The sequence below is a fragment of the Clupea harengus genome, chromosome 14 (genome assembly GCF_900700415.2).
Source record: "Clupea harengus chromosome 14, Ch_v2.0.2, whole genome shotgun sequence".
Lineage (NCBI taxonomy): Eukaryota > Metazoa > Chordata > Actinopteri > Clupeiformes > Clupeidae > Clupea > Clupea harengus.
In genome coordinates this window covers 7955483-7980905 of record NC_045165.1, presented here as the reverse complement: position 1 = coordinate 7980905, position 25423 = coordinate 7955483, and the positions used below count along the sequence as shown (strand labels likewise).

General features: G+C 48.2%; 1 protein-coding gene and 1 long non-coding RNA gene across 8 annotated transcripts in view; one reads left to right on the top strand and one right to left on the bottom strand.

Annotated features, from left to right (window-relative positions):
- numb (NUMB endocytic adaptor protein) overlaps positions 1 to 25423 on the bottom strand; it is a 39990-nt gene that overhangs the window by 3128 nt on the left and 11439 nt on the right. For 3 of the 7 annotated variants that reach the window (XM_031579738.2, XM_031579737.2, XM_031579739.2), the window contains exons 2-10: positions 14588 to 14724; positions 9731 to 9805; positions 5821 to 5853; positions 4988 to 5062; positions 4510 to 4650; positions 3848 to 4052; positions 3183 to 3497; positions 2225 to 2368; positions 1694 to 1864 (exon numbers count right to left, since the gene is read on the bottom strand). In XM_031579738.2, the coding sequence (XP_031435598.1) occupies positions 1694 to 1864; positions 2225 to 2368; positions 3183 to 3497; positions 3848 to 4052; positions 4510 to 4650; positions 4988 to 5062; positions 5821 to 5853; positions 9731 to 9805; positions 14588 to 14713 (1285 nt within the window). In that variant the 5' untranslated portion in view covers positions 14714 to 14724. The remainder of the gene's footprint in view (positions 1 to 1693; positions 1865 to 2224; positions 2369 to 3182; positions 3498 to 3847; positions 4053 to 4509; positions 4651 to 4987; positions 5063 to 5820; positions 5854 to 9730; positions 9806 to 14587; positions 14725 to 25423) is intronic. The other 4 variants (XM_031579740.2, XM_031579741.2, XM_031579743.2 and 1 more) reach the window with 4 other exon arrangements.
- Positions 285 to 581, top strand: LOC122133503. Its single transcript, XR_006152816.1, has 2 exons — positions 285 to 320; positions 370 to 581. It is a non-coding gene; the product is annotated as an uncharacterized LOC122133503 (long non-coding RNA).

Sequence of the window (25423 nt, the reverse complement as noted above, 5' to 3'; positions counted from 1 at the left end):
CAAATTGGTTTTACTTTAATAATTGCAAAAACTAATACTATTGAAAATACAGGCCTCTGAGTAGAACCTCAATGCATCAAAAGTGATTACACCTGTGATCAATGACACACAAGTTGACAGATAAAACTGAGCACACCTATGATTTAAAATGAGCCTAATTTGCATGAATGTTGTTATAAAAAGACTACTGACCACCAGAACTTTTTTTGGACTTATGGGTTGTGTCAGATGTCTGAATCATGGCTCAACATGGAAAAGAATTGCCAAAGGAATAAAACAAATCTGATTGTGAGACTTATGATGGAAAAAATGATCAGGAGGTACTGAACGAGCCAGAGCAGCGCTTATCAGAGCAGCAGTAATCAGGAGGTACTGAACGAGCCAGAGCAGCGCTTATCAGAGCAGCAGTGGCTGACCTTATGACAACCTCATAAAAATACGTCATGGACCGTACACTACTTGCACAACCAGACAAGCAAGTCCTTCAGACTTGGCATAGGTTATCAATGGAAATCTGAGTTTCTGTGACTTCTCACACAGGATATTGCATAACACCAGCCTTTATGGATGGCATCCAAGAAGAAAAAAAAAAAAAACTTGCTTGTTCGTCGACGCAAAATTCAGAAGATTAAACTTTGCAAAATAACATGAAAAGAAGCTGATGAATATTGGGAGCACATTCTTTGGTTAGATGAGACAAAGATAAATGTATGCTGCTCAGATGGGATCCAGCATATTTAGCTTGAACCTGGCAAGGACTACCTCAGTGAATGCATAGTTCTGAAAGTGAAGCAGGGAGGTGGGAATGTGATGTTTGGTTGCTGCACCAAAGTGTTGGGGAGATGACATTTATAGATGGCACAATGAATGCCTGTGGATATATCAAATTACTGGCTGACAAGATGACTCCCAGTCTCAAGAAGCCTGGCAGAAGAGGAATATTCCAGCATAATGATCCAAAGCACACCGCCAAAATCACGAGTTTCTAATGAAGAAGAGAAAAAAAACTATAGACACCCTCTATGAAAATAACCTGGCCAAGTATGTCGCCTGACTTGAATCCAATAGAACACCTTTGGGGTATTTTAAAGGCAAAAGTAGAGCAACACAACCTCTCCAGTAAAGGGCAGCTGAAAAAATAGTCTGTAAAGAAGAATGGCATCTGGCAGAACATCCATGCCTCCATGGTATCATCCATGTCAAGTAGGATTGAGGCCCTCATCAAAAATAAAGGTGGTCATATGGGTATTGAAAAAAGAAAAGACTTGATCTCAGTAATTAAAGGTGTACTGACTTTTGTTGCATTGCATTGCATTGAGTTCCTACTGTCGGGCCTGTTTTTCAATATAGTAAATCTAAACAGTTTTTTTATAAAGGCAAATACCATTCTGTGATATAGATATAGAGATACAGAGGTCAAATGGCAATCTGGTAGCCTAGAGAACATCCACATTGTCCCAAAGGATGTGTATGTGAACGGTTACGTTTCTGGCCAGGAGCATATTCTAAAGCTCTGAATGACAACAAATAAATACATTGCGACTTCTCATGCACAGAATTAACATGCAAAAAAAAGAATGAAGCACTGCTATTTAAAGTTTTAGTGCACCTTTCAAAATGACATTATCATTGTAGGTCTACAAATGATGATTATTATGGTGGGCTCTGGCTCTGGCTCCTGGGCACCTCTTACCTGCATGAGCTGGGCCTGTGTGGGCAGCGGGAGCTTTGGCCCAGGGGTTAGTGTCACGTGCAGGCAGTGGAGGAGGAGGCAGAGCTGGGGGATTAACCGTTACAACAGGAGCAGGTGCAGGAGCAGGGGCAGGGGGAGGGGGAGGGGGGAAGGCAGGAGCTGAGCCATTCACTACAGCCATTCAACATGGACAGGGGGGGGGGGGGGGGTTAAAGAGTAAGAGAAGAGGGGGAGCAAGAAAAACAAAATGCATTTATAATAAAAAAAAGTGACAAGTAAGGGCATACAAGAGAAGGCAAGTGCATAAAGAGAAAGATTGAAAGAGAGAATCATTCTGAATTAGTGCTAGCATGGCTTAAAAAAAACAATAAGCAGTAGAGAATTGTACATATTAGCAGCTTAGTACGACTACAACTGCCACAGAGAGGCTTGGCCTCCACACACACACACACACACACACACACACACACACACACACACACACACACACACACACACACGCAGCCCTGGCCCTGTGCGCTGGGCTGTTACCTGGAGCCGCAGGAGACTGGGGCGACGAGACTGGTTTGGGCATGGGGGCTGAGCTGAAAGGGTCTTCAGCGGGCCCGCTGAAGGCTGAGGTGATCTGAGTGCACAGGGAGCTGATGCTGTCTCCCTCTCCCTCCACCTCAGGAACTACAGAGCAGGGGGGAAAGGTTAATGACAGAGACAGACACAGAGACGGAGACAGTGACAGTGACAGTGACAGTGACAGTGACAGTGACAGTGACAGTGACAGAGACAGAGACAGAGACAGAGACAGAGACAGAGACAGAGACACGGTCAAAAACTACACAGGACCAGAGAGGCAAAAAGACTGGAACACACTCAGTGACTACAGACAGCGATTGAAATGGGGGAAGGATTGCTAGCATCTACATCTCAGACTATTTTTAGTGATGGAAATGGCATCTTTTAGGCAGACAACCACCTTCTATATGCAACCCAATACACCTGATTTGATCAAATGCATTTTTTCTCGCTGAACATGTGCTACTGTCAGATATCTAAAATATTCCATGCACTAACGTGCACTCTCAGTCATATTTCTTCTCAGAAGAAAAGCATAAGTTTGGGTACAGGGATGATTAGCATTTCATTGCTAATGTTGGCTAACCAAGGAATTTCCTAGCAATAAACCTTGCCTAGTGTTTTGGGTCATTTGAGTTGTGTTGGATGCACAGAGGTCTATAAGGACATATAAACAGACTTAAATTAACACATTAAACACTCTTGAGTTTCAAACTAAATGGTGTAAAATAAAAAATAAAAGCATAGTCTGTGAATGTGAGGGTGAAATGCATGTGCTGTAGTGCCCTGGATTTTCACTCAGCTAAATGCACAGGACAATGTGGTCAGGCCTATCATTTATCATCAGAGCCTTCCTATACCAGACAGGGGGCCTTGAACCAGGGAATCAGCATCCTCAGGAGCATCTGCTGGCGCTCACCTGTGTTCTTCATGGGGAAGTCCGACTTGCGCTGCACGGTTGAGGGGAGCTCGTTCATGCGCAGCGAGAGCTGCCTCTTGAAGGGCGAAGTGTTCTGGCCCAGAGCGGGGAAGCCACGGAAGGAGCCCTGCCGAGCCAGAGCCTCTACGGGGGCGTGGCGGCGGGGGATGACATGGATGGAGGACACGTTGTCCTGGGACGCCAGAGGGCCCCCTGGCAGCGGAGGGGAGGAAGAGCAGGAGGAGGGTGAAGAGGGGCCGCCGACTTGATTGGACGAGGGCGCCTTCGTGGTGGGAACTTTGCTGTCCGACTCTGCTGTGTTAAAGGGGTTGGATTGGAGATGTGAAAGCTACAAAACGACTGCATCACAGGTATGATTCAAATGTAATCATACAAATCATATAATTTTAATACTGTAACTATATGGAATGTTGTTGTTGTTATGATGAAGAAGGAAAACATTCTCATGGATTAGATATGAAAATAAAAAAAATTGTTCTAATGAACTAATCTGTCGATTAAGTCAGAATTTCAATAAGCTCTGAAAATGTTCTTAAGAAGGATGCCAGCTGCCCACACACACTCTCACACAGACACACACACACACTCTCTCACACACACACTCTCTCACACACAGACACACACTCTCGCACAGACACACAAACCTTTTTTCGCATCCTGTAGCTGCCTCATGACCTCCTCCCGCTCAGCTGCCTCAGTTGCCGTGGTTACACGGAAAGAGCCTTCTCTGGTGAAGGTAGTTCGATTTGCGTCGAAGGTTGCCGTGACGCCACACTCTTTCTCTCGCTTCTGTTTGCGTTCCAGACATGCAGCGAACGCACAACCCACAGCATGACTCAGCCGCTCTCCCTGTCACAAACACACACAGACACAGACACAGACACAGACACAGACACAGACACAGACACAGACACAGACACAGACACAATGAATATATCAACAAAATAGAAATAAAGATGAATAAAAAACAGAAATAGCTGTCTGGCCCAGATCTGGCCGAATGTGACAGACAGTGAAGCAGCAGCCAAATAGCAGTAGGAGGGAGGTGAGCAGAGTGAACCAGCCTTGTGAATATAAGCCTCAGAGGAGAGGTGTGGGGGACCGTGACTCAGGGACACAGCTGACCTCTTTGGAGCCCCAGCAGAGGACACAGTGCAGGCTCAGATAGAGCCTTTGGGCTGGAGCTGAACCACACAGTGAGACAGGACACAGTGCAGGCTCAGATAGAACCTTTGGGCCTGAGCTGAACCACACAGTGAGGCAGGAGTGCCAGCAGGTCGGGCGTGGGGGTGGTGGGTTAACTCACAGAGTCCTTGATGGCCATGAAGCAGTGGCAGATCCAGCGCCGCGTGGTGCCATCTCGGCAGATGTAGGAGAATGCCCGCTCGAAGTTCCGGTCTGGCGCACAGAACGACACTTTCTCTATTGTCTGGTCCAGAAGCAGATCCTACGGAGATGGCATTACACATTAAGATGAAAGGAAATTACAGAACCAACATGTGTCTACAACATGGCCTATGCTGAGTTAGAAGCACTTTTACAGATATTTTAAGTGTGCACTAGCACAAAAGCAACAACACCACTGGCCTCTAACCACATAATTTAACATCTGCGCCATACGAGTTTCCACCACCAGATGGTGCACATTCCCAAAACAGGTTGCTCTGGTTTCTCTACTTCCATAGTTGCTGGATCAGTTGATACTTACCTAGTTTAAATCTCTCTAAAGAAAAAAGTCCCTAACCATCATCTGACCCTAGAGCAGTCAGACTGGATGCACATACCTTTGTCTTATCATCTACCACCCGTAAACCATCAGCTGACACCCAGAGCACAGCTCGCACTGCTTTCTTCCCGGCCTGTCGGGGACAAACATAAGCATTCCTGTCAGACAGGAGGAGAGGATCCCCACAGAACCCCCAGAAGAGACAGATCTCCTCAGTTAGCTGAAATCACACACACACACACACACACACACGCACTCTTCCCGATAACCATGGTGTGTGAAACCAACACACACCCACTCATAGAAATGCAAACTCACATCTCTACACACCTGAAAACAAAGGGGAAAACAGAGATCAAACATTAGGTGATACAGTGTGAATGTGAGGAGGAAAGGGGAAAAGTGTGATTTGTGACCCAAAAGAGAAAGATGGAAAGAAAGATCCAGAAGTCACTTCAACACTGCAACAGCCAGAGTGGCCTGCTGATGAGAGAGAACACACACACACACACACACACACACACACACACACACACAGTCAGTCCTCCCGACAACATTCTCATGCTTCATCCTTTTGTCAAGGAGGGATGACACCTCTATCTCCCACCCTACACACACGCACGCACACAGACACAGACACAAAAACAGTGTGACCCCCTCTCCCCTCCCCTCCACACTACACACAAGCATGCATGCATCACCACCCTGGTTTGTGCAGAAGGGGCAAGATGATGTCCACACAAATCCTCATGCCCCCTTATCTTGACTCAAGGGTGAAGTATTATGAAAAGGAAAGAAAAACACACACACACACACACACACCCCCTCACACTCTTACTCTGACACACACTCTGACACACACACACACACACACACACACACAAAACTTACTTTTGTAAAGAAGCCCTTGAAGAACTTTCTGTCCTGGAGGGAGGATTGGTATGGGGATGTGGAGGAATGGGAGGAGGAGGGGAACAAGGCAGAATGTTACCGATGGATGCTACAACACGACCTGGGTGGAGGTGTCCGGGTATGTCTGTGTGTGTGTATGTGTGTGTGTGTGATGGAGGGCTGATGATGAGTGAAGGTTAGGGGTGAGAGAAGAGATTGGGTTGGGGGTGAGATGAGAGGTGATGGGATCACACTCCTCTGACTCCTAGGTGAGGGCTTCATCGTGGATTAATAGGATTAATGGATTAATACTTTACACATGATCAGATCTAGTGTGGGATCATTGTGGTTATTGCGGTTATGCCTGTTATTCAGGTGTTACTCCATTAGAGGTGCACGTCTGCTATCTGTAGGCCTTTTATGATCAAGTGCTCAAACCGCTGCCACAGGAGACTACAAATGGTGCTTTGAGGCAAGAATAGGAGAGTCAACCTTTGTTTGTTTTTTTTTCTCTGCGAAGCCTGTAACTGCTGATTTGTGGACATGATTTTGAAACTCAATTGCTGAGGCTGGACGTGCAGCTCACAGCGAAAACTGACCACAGACCAGCAGTTTAATCCGATCTAGCTTCCAGCATTTCATTCAGCCTTCCGGAACCTGCTGATTCCCCTGCAGTGGTAGATACCGTGGGTGAGGAGACACACACACCACACAGCTTTAAGAGGGTTTGAGTGTTCAGCCTATCAGAGAGCCCGAGAGAGAATACACGCTTCCTGCGGCCAGGATGTGGTCCGCGCGGCAGCGTGTCTGGACAGACAGATAAGACCAGATGAACCACAGAGGACAGACATTAAACACGACCACCACCACCACAGCCTGCTGCTCTGTGGTCAGTCTGGGTATTACAGATGTGAAGAGATGAACAGAGACAGGTGCTCACTCTCTGCATCATCAGACAGCACTGCCGTGCACACTAATAGCCATGTGGGAGTTGGGAGTTAGTGTGATGTCGGCACATGTGGATGATCTCTTTCATTCACAAGCACACACACACGCCTTCAAACACACGCCTTCAAACACACACACACACCCAGAAGTTAGTTAATCTGCAAGGATTCTACAAGGAGTGGGAAAGGAAGGGTGTGTTGGGGGGCATGAGGAAGGTCTTTGGTGGGGCATTTTGAACACAACCTGCTTTAAAAAGAAAACAACACATACAAATACACGGGCAAAACACAATGCAATACAAACACTGTTGGGATGCGTAGGAGTCACTACTGGGAGGAGAGAGGGAAGAGTGGGAATAAAAAAAAAAAAGCCAGGAGAGAATCCAGAGGAAATGCCCTAGGAGCGCTAGAAAAGGAGTGGAAAAGAAAAGATGATTGGAGAGACAGCCATGGACGCCAGTGGATCCGGTGTCCCCCCCCCCCCCCCCCCCCCCCCCCCCCCCCCCCCCCCCCCCCCCATAGGATTCAATGCGTCATGTAACTGCACGTCTATCCCTGACAGGAGTCTGCACACGCGGAGATGACTGGCTGATGACACCCAATGTCTGTCACCTCCTCTCTGTTCTCTGAAGGTGCTATTCTCAGCGGCACAAGTGTGAAGCCCCCAGCGCCATTCTGGTTCAATATGAGCCGGCATGGCTGCTGCTGCTGCTACACACGATCACACTTGCTTTTCTAAAACAGCACAGCCTTCTGTGGACACCGGCCAGGCTACAGGAAGTGCTCCTGCGCCAGGAAATGCTACTACAATGGGAAGTGGGCACGGGGGACGGGAGCAGTCCGGTGAAGCCTGAGTCACCGGTCACACCGAGCCAGGGGACACTGTCGCCCTACCATACAAATGTTCTCATGTGCACACGCGCACACACACTCACACGCGCACACACACTCACGCGGGGTTTGTTTGTACACACTAAGCCCGGCCACGTCTGGCCCTGTTCACAGGCTAAAGTACAGCGCAGTGTGTGGAGCGTGTCCTCCAGCTCACTCCCCAAGCACGAGGCTCACTGCAATAGTGGCACATGCTCGCACTGCTATGGTGGGAATAGATGGACCACGGATGCCATCCATAACCTAGCTCCACACACACACACACACACCTCTCAGGGCTGGGCTCCGAAAAGAGGAAATCTCATTATAGTACACAAGGTCAGTCACACACACACACACACACACACACACACACACACACACACACACACACACACACACACACACACACACACACACACACACACAAACACAAGTATAGACGAGTGCACACACAGAGAGTAGGACGTAGACCCATTCACTCCTGTGTCTGGTCCTGTTCCATCTTGTGCTCTGTGTTACTGAAAGCCTAACTTAATTACACTGCTAGAGTTTCCTCGGGGTACTGGAAGCTGCTGTGCGTAAGTTAGCCATGTGAGAGCTGACCGGCCTCTGTTTGTGTGCGAGTGTGTGTGTGAAGGTCACTTGTAGACTGAGGAGGCAAGGTTATTTATTTATTTATTTATTGTGTTTGTATAGCACTAAAGCACTACAGCGCACTATAGTGTGTAAGAGTTTAAGTATATCAAAATATATTGAATAAATGTATTGTGTGTGTGTGTGTGTGTGTGTGTGTGTGTACGTGTACCTTCAGTGGATGTGCTTGACATAACTCTGAGCTTTTTACTGCCTAGCTTTCACAAGCAGAGTTTAAAGACCAAACCATTAGGGTCGAGCTAATGATCAATGGACAACACCACAGGCCACAGACGGAAGAATACAGGAACACTGGCCCAGTCACCGAAGAGAAGAGAAGAGAAGAGGACACACCACTGGATCTCTGTCAGTCCAGAGCAACTGCTAGAGCTGCTCTAGGTATACACACAATCACCTCTGACAGCTTCCTGACTAAGACACAAAGACAGGGAGAACAGGAGAGGGGAGGGAAGGAGAAAGAGAGAGTGAATGAAAAAGAGAGAGACGGAGAGGGGGCTTTGGGCTCAGGGCCACGTCCTCCATTAAGCGTGTGCTCTAAGGAGACCGCTGTTCTGAAAGGGACCCTTTGGTCAAGGACTTTTCCGCTACTAATGCCATTAAAGAGGAACGGCTGCCAGCCGCATCCAGCCAAACAAGTCATCCGTCCTTCTCCTTTGCCATCTATCCCCTTTCCTCTCCCCCTCTCCATATTCTCTCTACCCCTTTCTGTTTCTAGATTCTGCCTCTGCTTTCCCTCCCCTCCATCTCTGTATCTGTATCTCTTTGCTCTCCCTGCCTGTGTGCTGGGGGTCAACATCCAGGCTCTGATAAGGAACACCTCAGTCTGGGTGTTGTGCTGGAGTCACTGGCAGGGCGGGTTGCTCCGACCGATAAGGGCCAGGGGTCGGGGGGGTGGGGGGGCAGAGAATACAGCTCCTCTCCACTCCCAGGAATGTCTCTACGCCGGACCAGGAGCCAGGAAAAGTCCCGTAGTGCTATCGCCACGGAAACTGCAGGAAGGGAGGTGAAACACACGGGGGGATGCGGATGCAGAAGAGGACGGGGCGTCTCGAGACGTCACAGGATGTGACAGAAAAGAGTTGTGTGGCAGGGGCGACACACGGGCGCTACATGGGACCTGAGGGGGGTGAGAGTGGGTGAGAGAGTGGGCAGACAGACACACTACAACAAGAGACAGGAAGGGGAGAGAAAGGGTGGAATGTGGGACCAAAAAGGAAGGGTGGGATAAGGTGGACAGCTCACGTCCATGGCAGTAGAGGGAGAGACAGAAACAGGGAGATTACGGGGGGAGAGAGTGCAGAGGAGAGGGCATGAAGGAGGCAGAGGAGAGAAGAGAAGAGAAGAGAAGAGAAGAGAAGAGAAGAGAAGAGAAGAGAAGAGAAGTCTATCTACAGTTGTGCCTCACTCCAGAGGGAAGAGCTGTCTGCAGCACCTACCGTCTTCAGCCTTTTCACTGCATCCTCACAGATATGCATTCCTCTGGACTCCTCCACCTCCACATGACCCAGGTACTAAAAGAGAGGGAGAGAGAGAAGAATACGTCAAGTCCACCAGCCTACGTCTGATCACCACATGAGACAAACAAATGAGCACGAACAGAGAGATGTTGAGAGGAAGAGAGAGAGCAAGTAAAAAGAAAGACAGACGTGCCTGAAAGGAATGACGATTGAAAACGTTTGAAAAGTTATATATAATTCGTTTTGCATATCTTACTTTGTAAAAAGTAGCAATGCAATAAACGTAGCTATAGCATTATGTGTTCAAAAACCAAACATTTACTTGAATGAGAAAGAGACAGACAAAGGCAGACAGACAGAGGCAGACAGACAGAGGCAGACAGACAGGGGTTAAGGTCAGGGGTTAAGGTCAGGGTCAGGCACGGGTCATTGGGAACGTCTTTCCTGACCCTTACCAGTGGCTGGGTCAGAGGGTCAGCTGAGGACCCTTTCTGCCTGCCTTCTCCACCCCCTTGATGGGGGCAAAGGTCAAACCAAGCGGCTAGTGACCATTGTGCACGTCAGCAAGAGAGGAAGTCCTCAGCCCTCCGCCCTTCTCACAAACACATGCAGACACGCACACACACACACACATACACACACACACACACACACACACACACACACACACACACACAAAGCCAACGACTCCCACCCAGCCCCCAGTACTATACAAACACAGGTTATTCTTAGAGACTGACCTCATCAGCGCCTCAACAGAAATATACAACACGTGGGGAAATGGAAGCTCATTCACAAACACACACACACACACAGACGCGCACTCACACACACACACACACGTGCACACACACAGACACCCACACACAAAGTGAAGAGCACATGCATTCTTCACATTCATTTGTTGTGAAGTGTGGGCGCGGGGTGTGAAGAATCGTGCGCACTGAGGCAGAACGTCTCATTCCTCGTTATTTCCTTGGATCATTATTATGCTTCGCTTCAGCGGCCACACAGGCAACCACAAAAAGAGGCAGCCGCTCTCTTCTTCTCTCCTTCCTCAGACGAGACCCCCACCCACCCCCACCCCTTACCTCCCAACCCCCACCCGTCTCGAGAGTGTGGCTCTGTGCTTGTTGATATAGCTTCTGTCACCCTGTCACCCCATATCCTGTCCACTCCCCTCTGTGTATCTCCGCGTGCTCTGAGGGCAACAGTCACCCGCTGCTCGCTATCTCCCAGTTACGAGGCCCGCTGGAAAACGCCCGTGTCGACCTTCATGGAAAGCAGGAAACCCCTGCGCAGCACAACCGCGGGACAGCCCGGCGATGAGCTCACGAGGAAGAGGAAATGCAAACAGAGCTCGGAGGAACTACTCCCAGGAATGTGCTTTATCAAGCTGCTGCCTCCGTGATGAACTCCAGACCTCTGGCCTCCTGGACAGGGAGGACAAGGGGGAAGACTGGGGAGGTGGGAGGAGGGGCAGACCAGCAGCTTACAACCCTCCAGCGCTCCTCCAGATGCCTGGGGTCTCCTGATCTTTAAATTATGCTGGTCCTAATTGAGAACAAGGCCACATACTTTGACAACGAATGGAACATGACCACAACCCCATGGTGATTTTGCCAAGATTACAGGCACACCAAAACACAGATGTGCTGGGTCTGGGAAATGCATTAACTCCTGGGACAAGTGGCTCTGGGAGATGGTGCAGAGGCAGAGAGGCCTCAACCTGTGCTCAGACACATCTGACATGATAGGGTCCAGTCCCTGTACCAGCAACAGCAGCTGCTTTCCCCTTGAGTGGCAGTGGTGAGCCTCTGAGACGTCTTCCCCTTGAGTGGCAGTGGTGAGCCTCTGAGACGCCTTCCCCTTGAGTGGCAGTGGTGAGCCTCTGAGACGTCTCAGAGCTCCCATATGAACAGCCACGTGGGATGGAATGCAGTTCTACTTTGGAACGGAGCTGGTTTCATGGAAGACCAAGTTCACAAATACAAGCCATGGATCTCATCCTTCCTTTCATACTTGATCTTTGTCTCTCCCTCCCTCCCTCCCTCTCTCCCTCCCTCTATCTCTCTTTCGCAGTGAGAGCGTTTATATGGACGACGACAACCTGCAAAGCCAGATGGTGGCTCTGCCTCAGCTGTTAATTCCCCCACTTCCGCTCACACCAGCACTCATCTTTTCTTCTCCTCTCTCCCTCCGTCTCTCCCTCCGTCTCTCCCTCTGTTTGAGGTCTGAGCGCTAATCTCACCGCAACTTATTCCAACCCACACAACTCAGCTCCTCAGGGAAATGGGGGATATAACGAGTGAGTGAGGAGGGGAAAAAAAAGTGAGGGAGGCAAGGGGGAGAGAGAGCAGGACTGTACGTGCAGCAAGATAGGTTGCACTAACATATGAAGTGGATGGAGAGGAAAGGGAGAGAGAAAGAAACAGAGAAAGAGAAAGAGAGAGGGAGAGAGAGAGAAAGAGAGAGGGAGAGAGAGAGAGAGAGAGAGAGAGAGAGAGAGAGAGAGGGAGAGGGAGAGGGAGAGTGTAACGGATAGGGGAACATTTTCAGATGAGAAGAGCTCAACTTTCCATCTGCAGTGCCATGGTTTTCCAGAGGGCTGGCGACGTTTAAGTGCCCGTCCCGCTGCCCGCACAAAGCCCCTGTGTTGGGCCGCGCAGGGAAGAAAGAGCCCCTGCCTGATGCAGTATGCTAAACACTCATCAAGCTCCCTAACAATACACCAGATGCACAATAGCCTCTATTTACCCAGCTAAACACTAAACCTGTGCTATTGCAGTCCACACACACACACACACACACACACACACACACACACAATACAATATCAAAGCCCTGTTTGTTCGTGATGAGTACAGGAGAAATTTGAGGCTGCTGCTTTTATAAACATTCTCAGAAGACAGATGACATGCGCACACACACTCGCACACACGCACACACACACACACACATGAAAGCACTCTCGAGTCCTGCATGAGCCATGGCACACATGTAGCCTAGTACGGTTAATTTACGATGAACAGGTGGGGGGACCTGGGGTCAGGAGGGGCGATGACTACATGATGAAGGAATCTGGGCCATAGTAAGGTGCATAAATCAACACGGGTCTATAGGTTCATGCTTGTTACCAGTGGCATTTCTCTGAGGAATATGGACAGCAACTGGACAGTCACATTACACCTGTAGTAACTGACCAGCTCAAGCCGTAAACATCTTAAAGTCCATCATGAAGACCCAGCTCACTTCTTCTGTATTCACTGCACTGGGTTGTAGGGATTATGTGACTCTTTCCAGTAGCCACTTACCTAAATCACTTCTGACTCCACGTCTGACTCCCCCTTCCCCTAAAACATCACATGACACCCCACTCAGCCATCCCGTCCCACCCCACCCCTCCCCTCGGTCCACCCCCTCTAGGCTCAGACTCTTGGGGGGAGGGGAGCAGGTGAGCACGGCTCCAGACCCCACAGTCAGAAGCAAGCAAAGCCAGTCTCACTTCTGTTTCCAAAAGACCATCCCGCCTATTGCCACAACACACAGGCTCAGGATGACCCAACACAACATAGCCTCTTCCATGCAAAGCATGGTGGCTAGAAGCATAGGAAACACCAAGAATATTGTCAATAGCAATGCAGGAAGATATGCCCTGCTAAAAAGCACACGTATAATACAACTAATAATAATAATAGAACAAAACAAAGTAACACTTACGCACACTCACATCTACTTACAGAAATCAATTCTAAACCACCCACTCATATATTCCACTCTACCCACACAATTCCCAATCTATGCTCATACACACACACACACACAAACACACACACACACACACACACAACCATGAAACACACACAAACACAAACACACACACACACACACACCACACACACACACACAGGCTGCAACTGGAAAAGCCACATGCATCTTGAGGCACTTCTATGGACTGGGGTGACGGGAGGTGCCGGTTTTAACAGCTTGAGTAATGTCAAATAATGAGTCAATTGCATCACAGGCTGACACCTATCTGTCAATCATCACCCAGGGTAATCCCAAGGACAGCATGCCAATGTCATGCAAGGGGTCCAGTATTCTCTACGTATAACAAAGACATGAGTTCTTATTTGAACCCAGAACTGGTAACTGTATTCCCTCGTCTGCTCACAATGCATGGGGATTATGTGTGTCAGCCTGTTGTCAATGTGGCAAGTAGCATATTAAAGCCACAATGCAGGTTTGTACCATTTTTAAAGTATGCTTTTGGAAGTAACTAGCTTCTGTAACCTCAAATTAATTTTGATGATAGAAGGTCATGTTGAATGAGAGTTAAACTCACCTGTTATTCCCACTAGCTGTTCAGGCTATTCACTATGGAGTTTCGTGCTACGGGTCCAAAAACCCACGAAAATGAACAGCATTTCAAGGACGTGACAGACTACATCGCCAGACTATCAGTTAGCAAGCTATCTTTTCTCAGTGCCAAATGTGCTACAGCTGGTGTTTGCGAGGCCATCCTGTTTGCATGCTAGCTTTAGACAAAACAGCCATGAACTTTAAAACACTGAATGATTCTGAAGAAATTTGTCGTTGTTAAGAATTCCCTGAGAAATCCCTTGTTCATCAGCTGTGTGTGAGTGTGAGTGTGAGTGTGAGTGTGAGTGTGAGTGTGAGTGTTCCAAATGTCTGAGGAAGTCTCTAAACCGGAATCTATCTGTTGATGTGTTGTATCATAGAGTGCTGTATGTCTGCATATGTCTGTCTGTCCTAACTATGTTTGTATCAGAGACATGTTAGCCACCGATGTGTGTGTGAGTGAAAAGAAGTCACCTTGACAGCAAAGTTGCACTTGCCGCTGCGCACAGTCTCCTCATCGGTCTGCCACTGATGGGGCCGGCTGGACTCCGGCACGTACACGTCTTTCTTCCGGCGAAAACTCTGCCGCAGCTTATTCATGGCCAGGCTACCTGTCGAGGAGGACAGAAAGAGAGAGAGGGAGAGACAGGTCAGACAAGGAGCACTCCACAAGGTCACAGGCATTAGTCTTGTCTAGTGCCGTTGCAACACGACATCATGAGGTCAAAAAATTAGTCTCAGGTGACCAAAGTTTTCGTCTGAGTGATGATCTCAACAAAAACAGCTCCTCCAACAGCCACGTCAAGGACGCCCAACTGTTGTGAGTGCTCATCTTTGGAGTTAAACTTGGTTCCAAACTAAAAAGTTTGCCAGATCACAGTAAAATATGCCAGATCACGGCAAAACACCTTATGCAACCTATCCAGGGGTAAAGCCAACCTCTAAGACACTGATCAGAAGCCTGTCCTTAGTGAGGCTCAGGCTGTCAAACGTCTGAGCATGAGGCCCTGGGAGAGTGGTGCCTGCACTCCCCTCCAGGCCCTTCAGGATCCCTGGGAAACACGTGGACTAGACTGAGCCATCTCCACTCCTCTGAAGGCCTGCGGCTCCCTTCCTCTGTGACTCAGCCAGCTCTGTCTGCCAGCAGAACAGGCGTGTACACACACACACACACACACACACACACACACACACACACACACACACACACACACACACACACACACACACACACACACACACACACACACACACACACACACACACACACACACACACACACACACACACACACAGAGAGAGAGAGAGAGAGAATCAGGCCCCGAGATGAATCTCAGAAGCATCTCATTAGAAGCCAAGTGCCTGGCCAGCTGCTGAGCAGGCAGTGGTGATGAGCACTGCAGAAAAGAGAGAGAGAAAAAGAAAGAGAGAGCAAGAGAGAGACACTGACAATGTGTACTAGAAAGAAAGTAGACAGGAGAGATGTAGAGAGAGTGCCAACATCCAACCATCACAGAAAAACCCATCTTTCAGTCCAGAGCCACAGATTCCAGCAGAGTAAGGCCTGCTCTGCGTCACGTGTCGGGGAGGGTCCGCGAGGGTCTGAGGGATGTCAGTGTTGTCATCAGAAGGTGTATGCGTGGTTCTGTGCGGACATCCGTGTACCCTCCATTTTTTTGCGGCCACTACACTACAAAGGCACCTAGAAAGGGGACGTTCTAAATGTGAAAAAGCTTAACGTGGCTTCATGTTCCAAACCGGCAATCAATTTCTCTTGGACATGTCTTGTCATAAACACTTGCACCGGTCAAAACATCTAAACCGAAATTCTATGAGTGTGGATGTTATCTTTACGTTACATTAAGCATGTTACTCTCCATTGACGTATTTTAATGTTCCATAATAGCATCCAATGATCACCAAATGTAAGCACCATCTCCTATGAAAAAAAGCAAAACACTGATCACTATTTTGGAACATTAAGCCATGTTAAGTATTTTACCTAACGTGCATCAATGGAGAGGAAAACACTTCATGTAAAATAACATCCACTCACTTTTTTTGGCAGATGTAAGTGTTTATGACATGTCATGTCTGAGAGAAATTTGGCCATCATTGATCGCTGGTTTGGAATATTAATCCAAGTTTTCAAGCCTTTTCACGTTAACCGTTTCAGAATGTCCCCCTAGAAAGCAGACTCCCAGCAGACTAGCAGACTCTAGAAAGTATGATCAGAACAACTACGCATCCGTTTTCTATTTGGATTTTGTTTGTGTGCAGAGGTGCTAGGCTTTCACAGATATGTTGTAAAGTCACTGCAACCAGTGCAGCCTGCAGTGATGATTGCTTAAAGGCAAACAAGATGCATCACAGAGCCAGAGAGGGGGGAGAAGACACCAAACATCCCTTCTCCATCTCTCTCTCTCTCTCTCTCTCTCACTCCTTTATTTAGGTCATTTCATGTCTGCTCACTGCAGGCTGTAGGCATGCTCTTGTCACTGCAGAGGAAGAGTGAGAGCGAGCAGGAGCTGAGGAGGAGGGGGGAAAACAGACTCCTTTTTTCTCTCTCTCTCTCTCTCCAGCAGATCTGTGCCACAACACATTCATCTCTCCGAGAACAGCCTCTCTGCTCACATAAGTCTCTCTGTCTTTTACTTCTCACACCCTATTTCTTCTCCTCCTCCCCCCCTTCTCTCTCTCTCTCCCTCTCTCTCGTCCACTTCTTTCATGTGCTCTCTCCAATGCCCTCTCTCCCCTGCCCACACGCTCGCAGATCCCTTTTTTCCCCCTTTTAAACCCCATGCCCCTCTCTTCCTCTCAGCCACTTGTTAGAAAATGAGTGCTGGTGTGGTTTTTTTGTCTTGGGGTTTATCACAGTCAGTTGGGGCTCATGTTCACCTTACGTATACATGAGTGTGGGTATGGGTGACACTTGAATAGAGGAGATGTGTGTGTGTGTGTGTGTGTGTGTGTGTGTGTGTGTGTGTGTGTGTGTGTGTGAACAAGAGAGAGAGAGAGCCTGCGAGTGTGGGACAGTGTGTGTGTGTGTGTGTTCAAAGGTGTGTGTGGGAGGAGATGGAGCCCCATGAGGGCAGTGAGGGGAACAGTGCTGACTGCTGTGAAGGAGGAAGAGAATGCAAAAGTGAGGGAATGTGTGTGAGAAAAAGTAGAGAAGTTTGTGTGTGTGTGTATGTGTGTGTGTGTGTGTGTGTGTGTGTGTGTGTGTGTGTGTGTGTATAAGAGAGACCGACTATTGAAAAAAGAAAGAGATGGATTGCATAAGCTTGTGAGAGAAAGAGACTGTCTGCATGGGTAGGAGAGTGTATGTATGTGAGTGCGTGTGTGTGTGTGAGAGAGAAGGACAGACTGGGAGTCATGTGAGGGGGCTTTGGGCTGGGAGGCTGAGGGGTACAGTCCGGTCTGCCTGGGACCAGCACTTAGAGAGAGAGAGAGAGAGAGCGAGAGAGAGAGAGAAGCTGTCTTAGACCTTGTAACAGCACACAGGCCACCAGAGTCCAGATCTCCTGCTGCAGCCAGCCCTGAATCTCTGCTAGCTGCTCCAATAAAACCATGAGAACGTTAGATTCAATCCTTCACTCACTCGTATAAAAGTCATTGTGATAGTCAAATTCTTTCATTATTGTCATGTTGCAACTAAAACAAGAACAGCAACAGGGCCAACAAATCATGAATGAGAGCGTGTTTTGGCAACACGGGAATAGTATGTCAATAGAGGAACAGGCGAATGAGGGGGCAGGATAAAACCAGAGTGGGAAAGGACAGAGAGAAGGTGAAAAAAAGAGGACAGTGTGGAGAAAAAAGGGCCGGCTGTCTGAAGCAGAGAGAGGGCAGTTGGACTGGAGTGGAGTGGAGAGGGGGAGTAGGCCCCAGTGGGACTGTTGCTGGGCTGGGTGGCGGAGCTGCAGATATGCCTGCATTTGAATAATCTCTCCAGGAATGGAACTGTGAGATTACAGCCTGCAGGATCCCACACACCAGCACAAAAGACCCCCAGTCAGAGAAAAAAGGGAGGGAGAGAGAAAAGGAGAGAATTCAAGAGAAGAAAAGGCAGAGGGAGAGAGACCAGGAGAAATGGAAAGATCTGGACCTTCTCTCATTGCCCTCTAGCAACAACCTAAACACCCCCCCACCCCCCACCCCCCCACACACACACACACACACACACACACACACAGGTTCGCAGAACAGGCCTGATAGCATGTCCAACAAATAAAAGAATCTGAAAAATGCTGTTACCGTGGTAATCTAATTTCAGAGCGTCAGCACTGGTTTATGTAAAAGTAGGGGAAGAGGGAAAAAAACAAAAAACAAAAAACAGTGAGAGCGGATGCATTACATAAGACCAGCGCCTCTACCACTGCATGGGCTCCACAGGGCAGAGCAAGGTGGAGGCCAGAGCCCTGTGACCTGTGACCTGGGTGGAGGGGCTCCACAGGGCAGAGCAAGGTGGAGGCCAGAGCCCTGTGACCTGTGACCTGTGACCTGGGTGGAGGGGCTCCTCATGGGCAGAGCAAGGTGAAGGCCAGAGCCCTGTGACCTGTGACCTGTGACCTGTGACCTGGGTGGAGGGGCTCCTCATGGGCAGATGGCTGGCTGCCGGCCTTGGGTGAAGAGGATCCTCACCGGAAGTCCTTTTCAACCAGCAGTGAACTGGTTCTCGTACCACCGGTTCCGTTCAAGATTATTTGAACCTTGGTGAACCATCTAGCGAACCAGCCCGTGTTTCCACCAGTTTAGGGGCAGGCAGTGGGTTATGTGGCTAAGGTGGCTGGCTGCCTGGGACGGGTTGGAGCTGAGGGGGTGGGTAGAGGAGGTGGGGGCAGGCAGCTGGAGCCAGGGCGAGATGGGAGAATGCAGTCAGGGGGGTATGAGACACAGATCTCCCCCACATAAATTCAGGATAAAAGTTGTGTGATTCTATAACCAATGAGCTCCTCCTTCATCAACACCTCCTTCAGACTATTGCAGCAAGTCTCTGAGTCAACCAAAACTCCTGACAGGTTTCAGGAATGCAAACAGAATTATTCATTCACTCTCTCACGTCATGCAATCAGCAATGTGAGGATTTTATTTATGATAGTCTTCTGTCTTCATGAATGAGCCTAATCTAGAATCACTGAATCTCAAGTTAACTCTTAAAAGTAACATAGGTAGGATCCAAAGTAGGATTCTGCCAAAAAAAAATTAAAGAAAAAAAAGAGGGAGAATAGAACAGCTAAGAATAGAGAGGAGAGGGCCTGAGAGTGGATGATGGGGAAAGGCACTGCTCCATAACGTGCTCCCTCTCATTTCATCTAACCCAGCCGGCAATGTGCTGCAAGAGGCAGGCAGGCAGGCAGGCAGGCAGGCAGGCAGGCAGGCAGGCAGGCAGGCAGGCAGGCAGGCAGGCAGGCAGGCAGGCAGGCGGGCGAGACAAACGACTGGCCCCAGAGAGACAAACACCCACTGATTAACACGTTCCATTAGCCCAGCCGAGCAAAAACAGGCAGAGAAAGAGAGAGAGAGAGCGGAGGGAGAGAAAGAGTGCGAGGGAGAGACAGAGGGGAGATAAAATGGCGTAGGAACACACAGATGCTGAGGTGCATGATGATAAGGATGGAGTGATGTAGGAAGGCAAGGGAAGGGAAAAGCAGGGTGGTGGAGCAAAAGAAAGGGAGGCAGGGGAGAAAAGAGGATGAGGACAGGGGAGGGGAGAAGGACCATCCATCTGCTGAGGGTACATGGACAGGATGTCTCCGCTACGGAGCCAAGAGCAGCAGGTTGGCCAGGCTAATGTCTGCAAGTCTGTTGAGAGAAGGGGCCACACACACACTCGTACTCACATGATCACACTCCCTCAAGCTAACACACACACACACACACACACACACACACACACACACTCACATGCAAGCACCCTCACTCACACTCACACCAACACAACACTCGCATGCACACGTGCATACACAAACACAGTAGGCATAATGATGAACACAGACAAACCACTCAGAGAGAGAGAGCGAGAGGGAGCACAGACAGAGAAAGACTGTGTGAACAGAGAGAGAGAGAGGCGAAGGGGGAAGAGGAGGAGAGGAGGAGAGGTAAATGAGCTGCGTTTTTTTGGCTCAGGCAGGACTCAGCATGAGCCATCAGCTCCTCAACTCTGAGCTTTAATTACAAGTAATTACACTCAACAACCTGACAGGGGAAAACAGTGTGAGTGTGTGTGTGTGTGTGTGTGTGTGTGTGTGTGTGTGTGTGTGTGTGTGTGTGTGTGTGTGTGTGTGTGTGTGTGTGTGTGTGTGTGTGTGTGTCTGAAACATATCTACTTCAGTCAGTCTCTCTGCAGTCATGACTAGTCAGATATTAAGACCCAACAGGAGATAAATAAGGCAGATAGTCTATTAGAGAGGGAGAGAGGCCCAGGGAGAGAAGGCAGGGACGTGCTGGGGTTCTGACAGGAGGAAGGAAGCAGCATTGGGAACAGGAGGATGTCTGCGTTTTCCCTGGCGAGCTCCCTCTTCCCCTCTCTCCTTTTCTCTCTCTCTCTCTCACCTTCTCCACTCTCCCACTCCTGCAGCCTTTATCCTTAGTTGCTCTGTGCTCAAAGGGTCAGAGGTGAGAGTTGGAGTGATGGCTGCTCCATGGGTGAAAGAGAGGAGAGCTGAGTACTCACTTGCTCAAACACACACTTAGGTCTTAGGTCTAGGAGCACTAAACAGAACATGTTTGTCATTAAATCTCCAAAAGACACATGCACAGAGACATGATACACACATGGATCAACACAGCCAGGCCACACACACACACACACAGTCACCACAGGGTGCAGGCTAGGAAGAGCCAGATTTAGAGTTTGCTGGGCTGAACTACAAAGTGCAGTGAGTGGGCGGTAGATCTGAGGGCTTAGTAGGGGTGTGCTCAGGTAATCAAATATCTGGATAACCATTTGCAGCAAGTTATGAGAAAATATGAGCTTCTTCAGCAAATACTCACTTCCAATTACATTCTTAATTTGTTGAGACAGTACGCACACTGACACAATTTTTTGTATTTATTTGCAGAGTGAGATGTCACCACAGACTGATCGTGGCGAGTGAGTGTGAGTTTTATTGTGTTATTATTGTGTAATCTTACATTTTATAATTTTCACGATATATTAAATAATAATCTGTTTACAGTAATGCTTCTGTGTGCCTGCAATTCAAGAAATAATAATGGTAAAGATAGCCTCTCCAATTTGTGGAAAACCATATTTCTATGGGGAAACAGAAGGTCTGTAACGTTATCTAGCATTAGCAGCTAGGTAGCAGTTTAGCCACATATCAACAAATCCCCAGAAATGGCAAGAGCCACTTTTAGTCAGTGCTTAATAAAAAAATGTACCACTGGTATCACTGGTGGAGATGCAGAGAGAAAGCTAACTGATGAAAGCTGGAAATACAAGCATGGCAACTGTGTTTGCCTGTTCCTGAGGGGTTTACAGCTCCACAACCCCCACATCTTATCAGCACCTTCACAAGAAATACAACCCCCATAATTCACCCGTTGTTCCCTTCACCATGCTTCCCACGCTGTGTACATGAAAACAATTGTGTTTAAAACGGGACTTAAAAGGTGACAAAAAAAGTCAACGTATCGCAATTTAGCCGTCTAGATAGATCACACTCACCCAGACACGTCCAGCACACACTAAGGTGCAGTGCTGGTTTTCACTGGCTAATAATAGGTTTCAGTAAGCAGCAGCTGGTTTCAGTGCACTGTGATGGTGAAAGTGGCTTGTAGACCATTGTCATGCATTGTTGGATGTTGTATTGGGCTGTGATGGGTGTGGTGTGGTTGGGTAGATAGCTGTGTGTGTGTGTGCTCCAGGAGTAAGGTGTGTTTGTTGTGCCAAGTTGCTGGAGGGTTTCGGGAAGAATGTAACGACTAAAAAGCCTGACAAGCAGTTATTTGGTTATCCAAGAGGAGCAAGGTGTTTCCCTCTTACAAGGCAGGAGAGCTGTGGTGCCCATATGGCTGTCTGAGCAACGTACACGTACACATAAACACACACGCTGTTGTTTCAGCCTACAGCTACTTGCGTCCAAGATAAAAAAAATCCGTCAGAGGACAATAGAGTGTGCATGCATCTCCAGTATCTGTCCTCCTCCGGCTGCCCTTGGGTGCAGAGCTGAAAGCTGTGGGAGGCAGCAGGCAGAGCACTTCTGTCTGAAACTTAGTTCATTCCTATTCCCATCGTTTACTGTCTATCTGTCTCTCGCCCTCTCCAACGCCTCCACTGTCCTTCAGTCTTTCACTCACACACACACACACACACACACACACAGGTCAGAAGTCTGGAAGCTAACCAAGGCCGCGAGAATTGCACCCTCCCTGCTCCTTGATAAAAAAAAAAACAACAACCTCACTCTCTCTTCGTCTCCCTCTTTCCCAGACTCTCTACCCCACCTCATACACACACACACACACACATTCTGAGAAAAGCCTATTACAGCCACATTCCACAACTCTACTGTAGCATTGCGCTGAAAGAGTGAGCGCGGACCTCAAAGGCTGGGATATTCTACACAATGGACATTCTTCAGATTGTTACATCAGCTATGACTGGCTCTCAAATTGGCAACATGATGTTACACATTGACTGGAAAACTCTACTGCCGGTTAATGGCTCAGCTATTAGTCTTGATAGTGAGCATGTCCAAAGTGTGTTGGTTCATGTGCATGCTTGCAAACACAGTGGTTGTAAAGGGAAAGCAGTCTTATCATTCAATTTATGACAGCTTTTATGGCAGAGTGAGAGAACTCAGGAAGGACAGAGAGAAACAGGTGGAGAGCACTGCATCCAATGTGGATGCTGGAATCATCACACAGGCCCAGATCTGCTCTATAGATGCTGGAATTTAAGTAACTGCAGTTATAACACACTCTGCTCTGTCTGTCTGTCTGTGTGCGTGTCTGTCTGTCTGTCTGTGTGCGTGTCTGTCTGTCTGCGTGTCTGTCTGCGTGTGTGTGAGATAGAGAAAGAGAGTGTGGGTGTGAGTGTGTGTGTGTGTGTGTGCGTGCCCAAAGCATACACACACACACACACTCCTTCAGGTGCCAGGGTATTTCGTTCTTTCACTTTCAGGTCACCTGAGTTCATAGTGAATTTCTTGGCATTTGTGCTGAACAAAGTAACTATAGCTTCATAATAACAAAACAACACTTGAAACCAATGAAAGCGTCAAGTTGAGGAACAACGTTCATAATTAAAAAGAAAATGCACACACACACACACACACACACACACACACACACACACACACACACACACACACACACACACACACACACACACACACACACACACACACACACACACACACACACTATAAACCATTTCCATTCTCAGAAGGGAAGACAGGGGGGAGAGAGAGAGAGAGAGAGTCCTCAGCTCACCTTTCCTTCTCCTGCATAACACAGCTCAAAGTCAGGCACTTAACTGCTGGCTACCCTGGAGACTGCATGCCTCCACACACACACCCTACACCACAGACCCATTCACCTGCCCAGCAGACATCTCCCTTTTCTAACTCTCCATCCAACTACCACTGACCTGGAATCAGCACTCCGCGCACACCTCACTGGGCATTTGCCCCACAGGAGCCCAGCACTGAGACTGATCTGAGAAGACCCAGAGGGCTTACATTAGGGAGATGAAAGGACACTCCAGGAAGGAGTAACTCACTGGATGACTGATGGATGAGCGCGTTTGACAACATGATGCAGACCCATTAGACTTGGGGGGGGGCTAAGGCTCACTCTGAGATGATCAAATCAACAGAGGGCAGTGTGGGAAGAATCTCTCAACACAGACTACTAGGACAATACCAGAAACACAAACAAATAAGATGCTAATCGGCAGAAGAGTGACTAAGAAGAAAAAGACACATTTCTCAAACACCAGAGAGAGTGAGTGAAAGAGAGAGAGAGAGAGAGAGATATAAAGATAGAGAGAGAGAGAGAGCACAGATAGTAGTGCGTAAGTGTGTCTGACTAGTTTCTAAACCAAAAGCTAACAGCATTTTGTTAATGAATGTCCTTTAGCGTTCAGTCTAGACTGCCATGTAATGAGAAAATGAACCAACGCTATAAAAACAATTAACCAGCTCCCCAGTGTGTCAGTGAGCGAATACATGCTATGCTCAACAAACACTTCTGCATGCATTTACAACCAAACATACCCAAAACCTCGTGCACAAGCACTTTCTCAAACAAACACACATGCGTACACAAACAAACAAACAAACAAACACACAAAGAGAGAGGAGGAAATTGAAAGTTCTGGCTAGGAAATGTTCTGTTGCATAACTGAGCATGACTAACTCAACTCTCCTGCCTAAAGTGTGTGTGTGTGTGTGTACATGTGCATCCAACACACACAGATCACCACAGAGGACCTGGCATGATACAGCACTATCATTATGGCCTGTTGAGAGTGCGTGGGCACACATGCTCTCAACATATGTTCTATTCTTGGCATCATCTCTCTCTTTCTGTCGGTCCTGTCACACACACACACACACACACACACACACACACACACACACACACACACACACACACACACACACACACACACACACACACACACACACACACACACACACACACACACTAGGGATGGGCATAATTAATCTACGATCGATTAATTGATCATTAAGAATTTCCTCATAACATAATTTTTTCATCGATTAAACTAATGCATGTTCTGTTGCGTAATGTGCGTGTCATTTTTTTTTTTTACGTCTGTCAAAGTTAACGCGTTATTCTATGAGATTATTGTTGCCGAGATTAATGCGATAAAATATTAGCGTTGACCCATGGCACAAACCACCGCGAGTCTGCAGTCAGTTAGATAGGAGAGACCGAGACAGTAGTTAAAGATGGAGAGAGCTGAGGGATTGTTGGGCGGAAAGTTTCTGTTTAAGAGGCAAAATGACGGAACAATCACCTTAGTTATCACCTTAATGCAAAGGACCCGACAGAAAGTAGTCCCAGGTTAGGTCACCAACTCACACTCCACGACTTCTCTAGGAAAATAACTAGACCAGTCCGTGAAAAGGTTACCAACGCTGTAGCAGTTTGGGTTGCCGGTGACTGTCGGCCCATCAACATAGTTGAAGACGGTGGGCTGACTGAGGTGATTCGAATTGCTTCAGGGGACAATTCTTACGATTTACCGTCGAGGGGCACCATTGTGTCTCGCATACATTCCTTGTATGACGGCGAGAGAGCACGAAACAGTGTCTAAAATACACGCTGTCT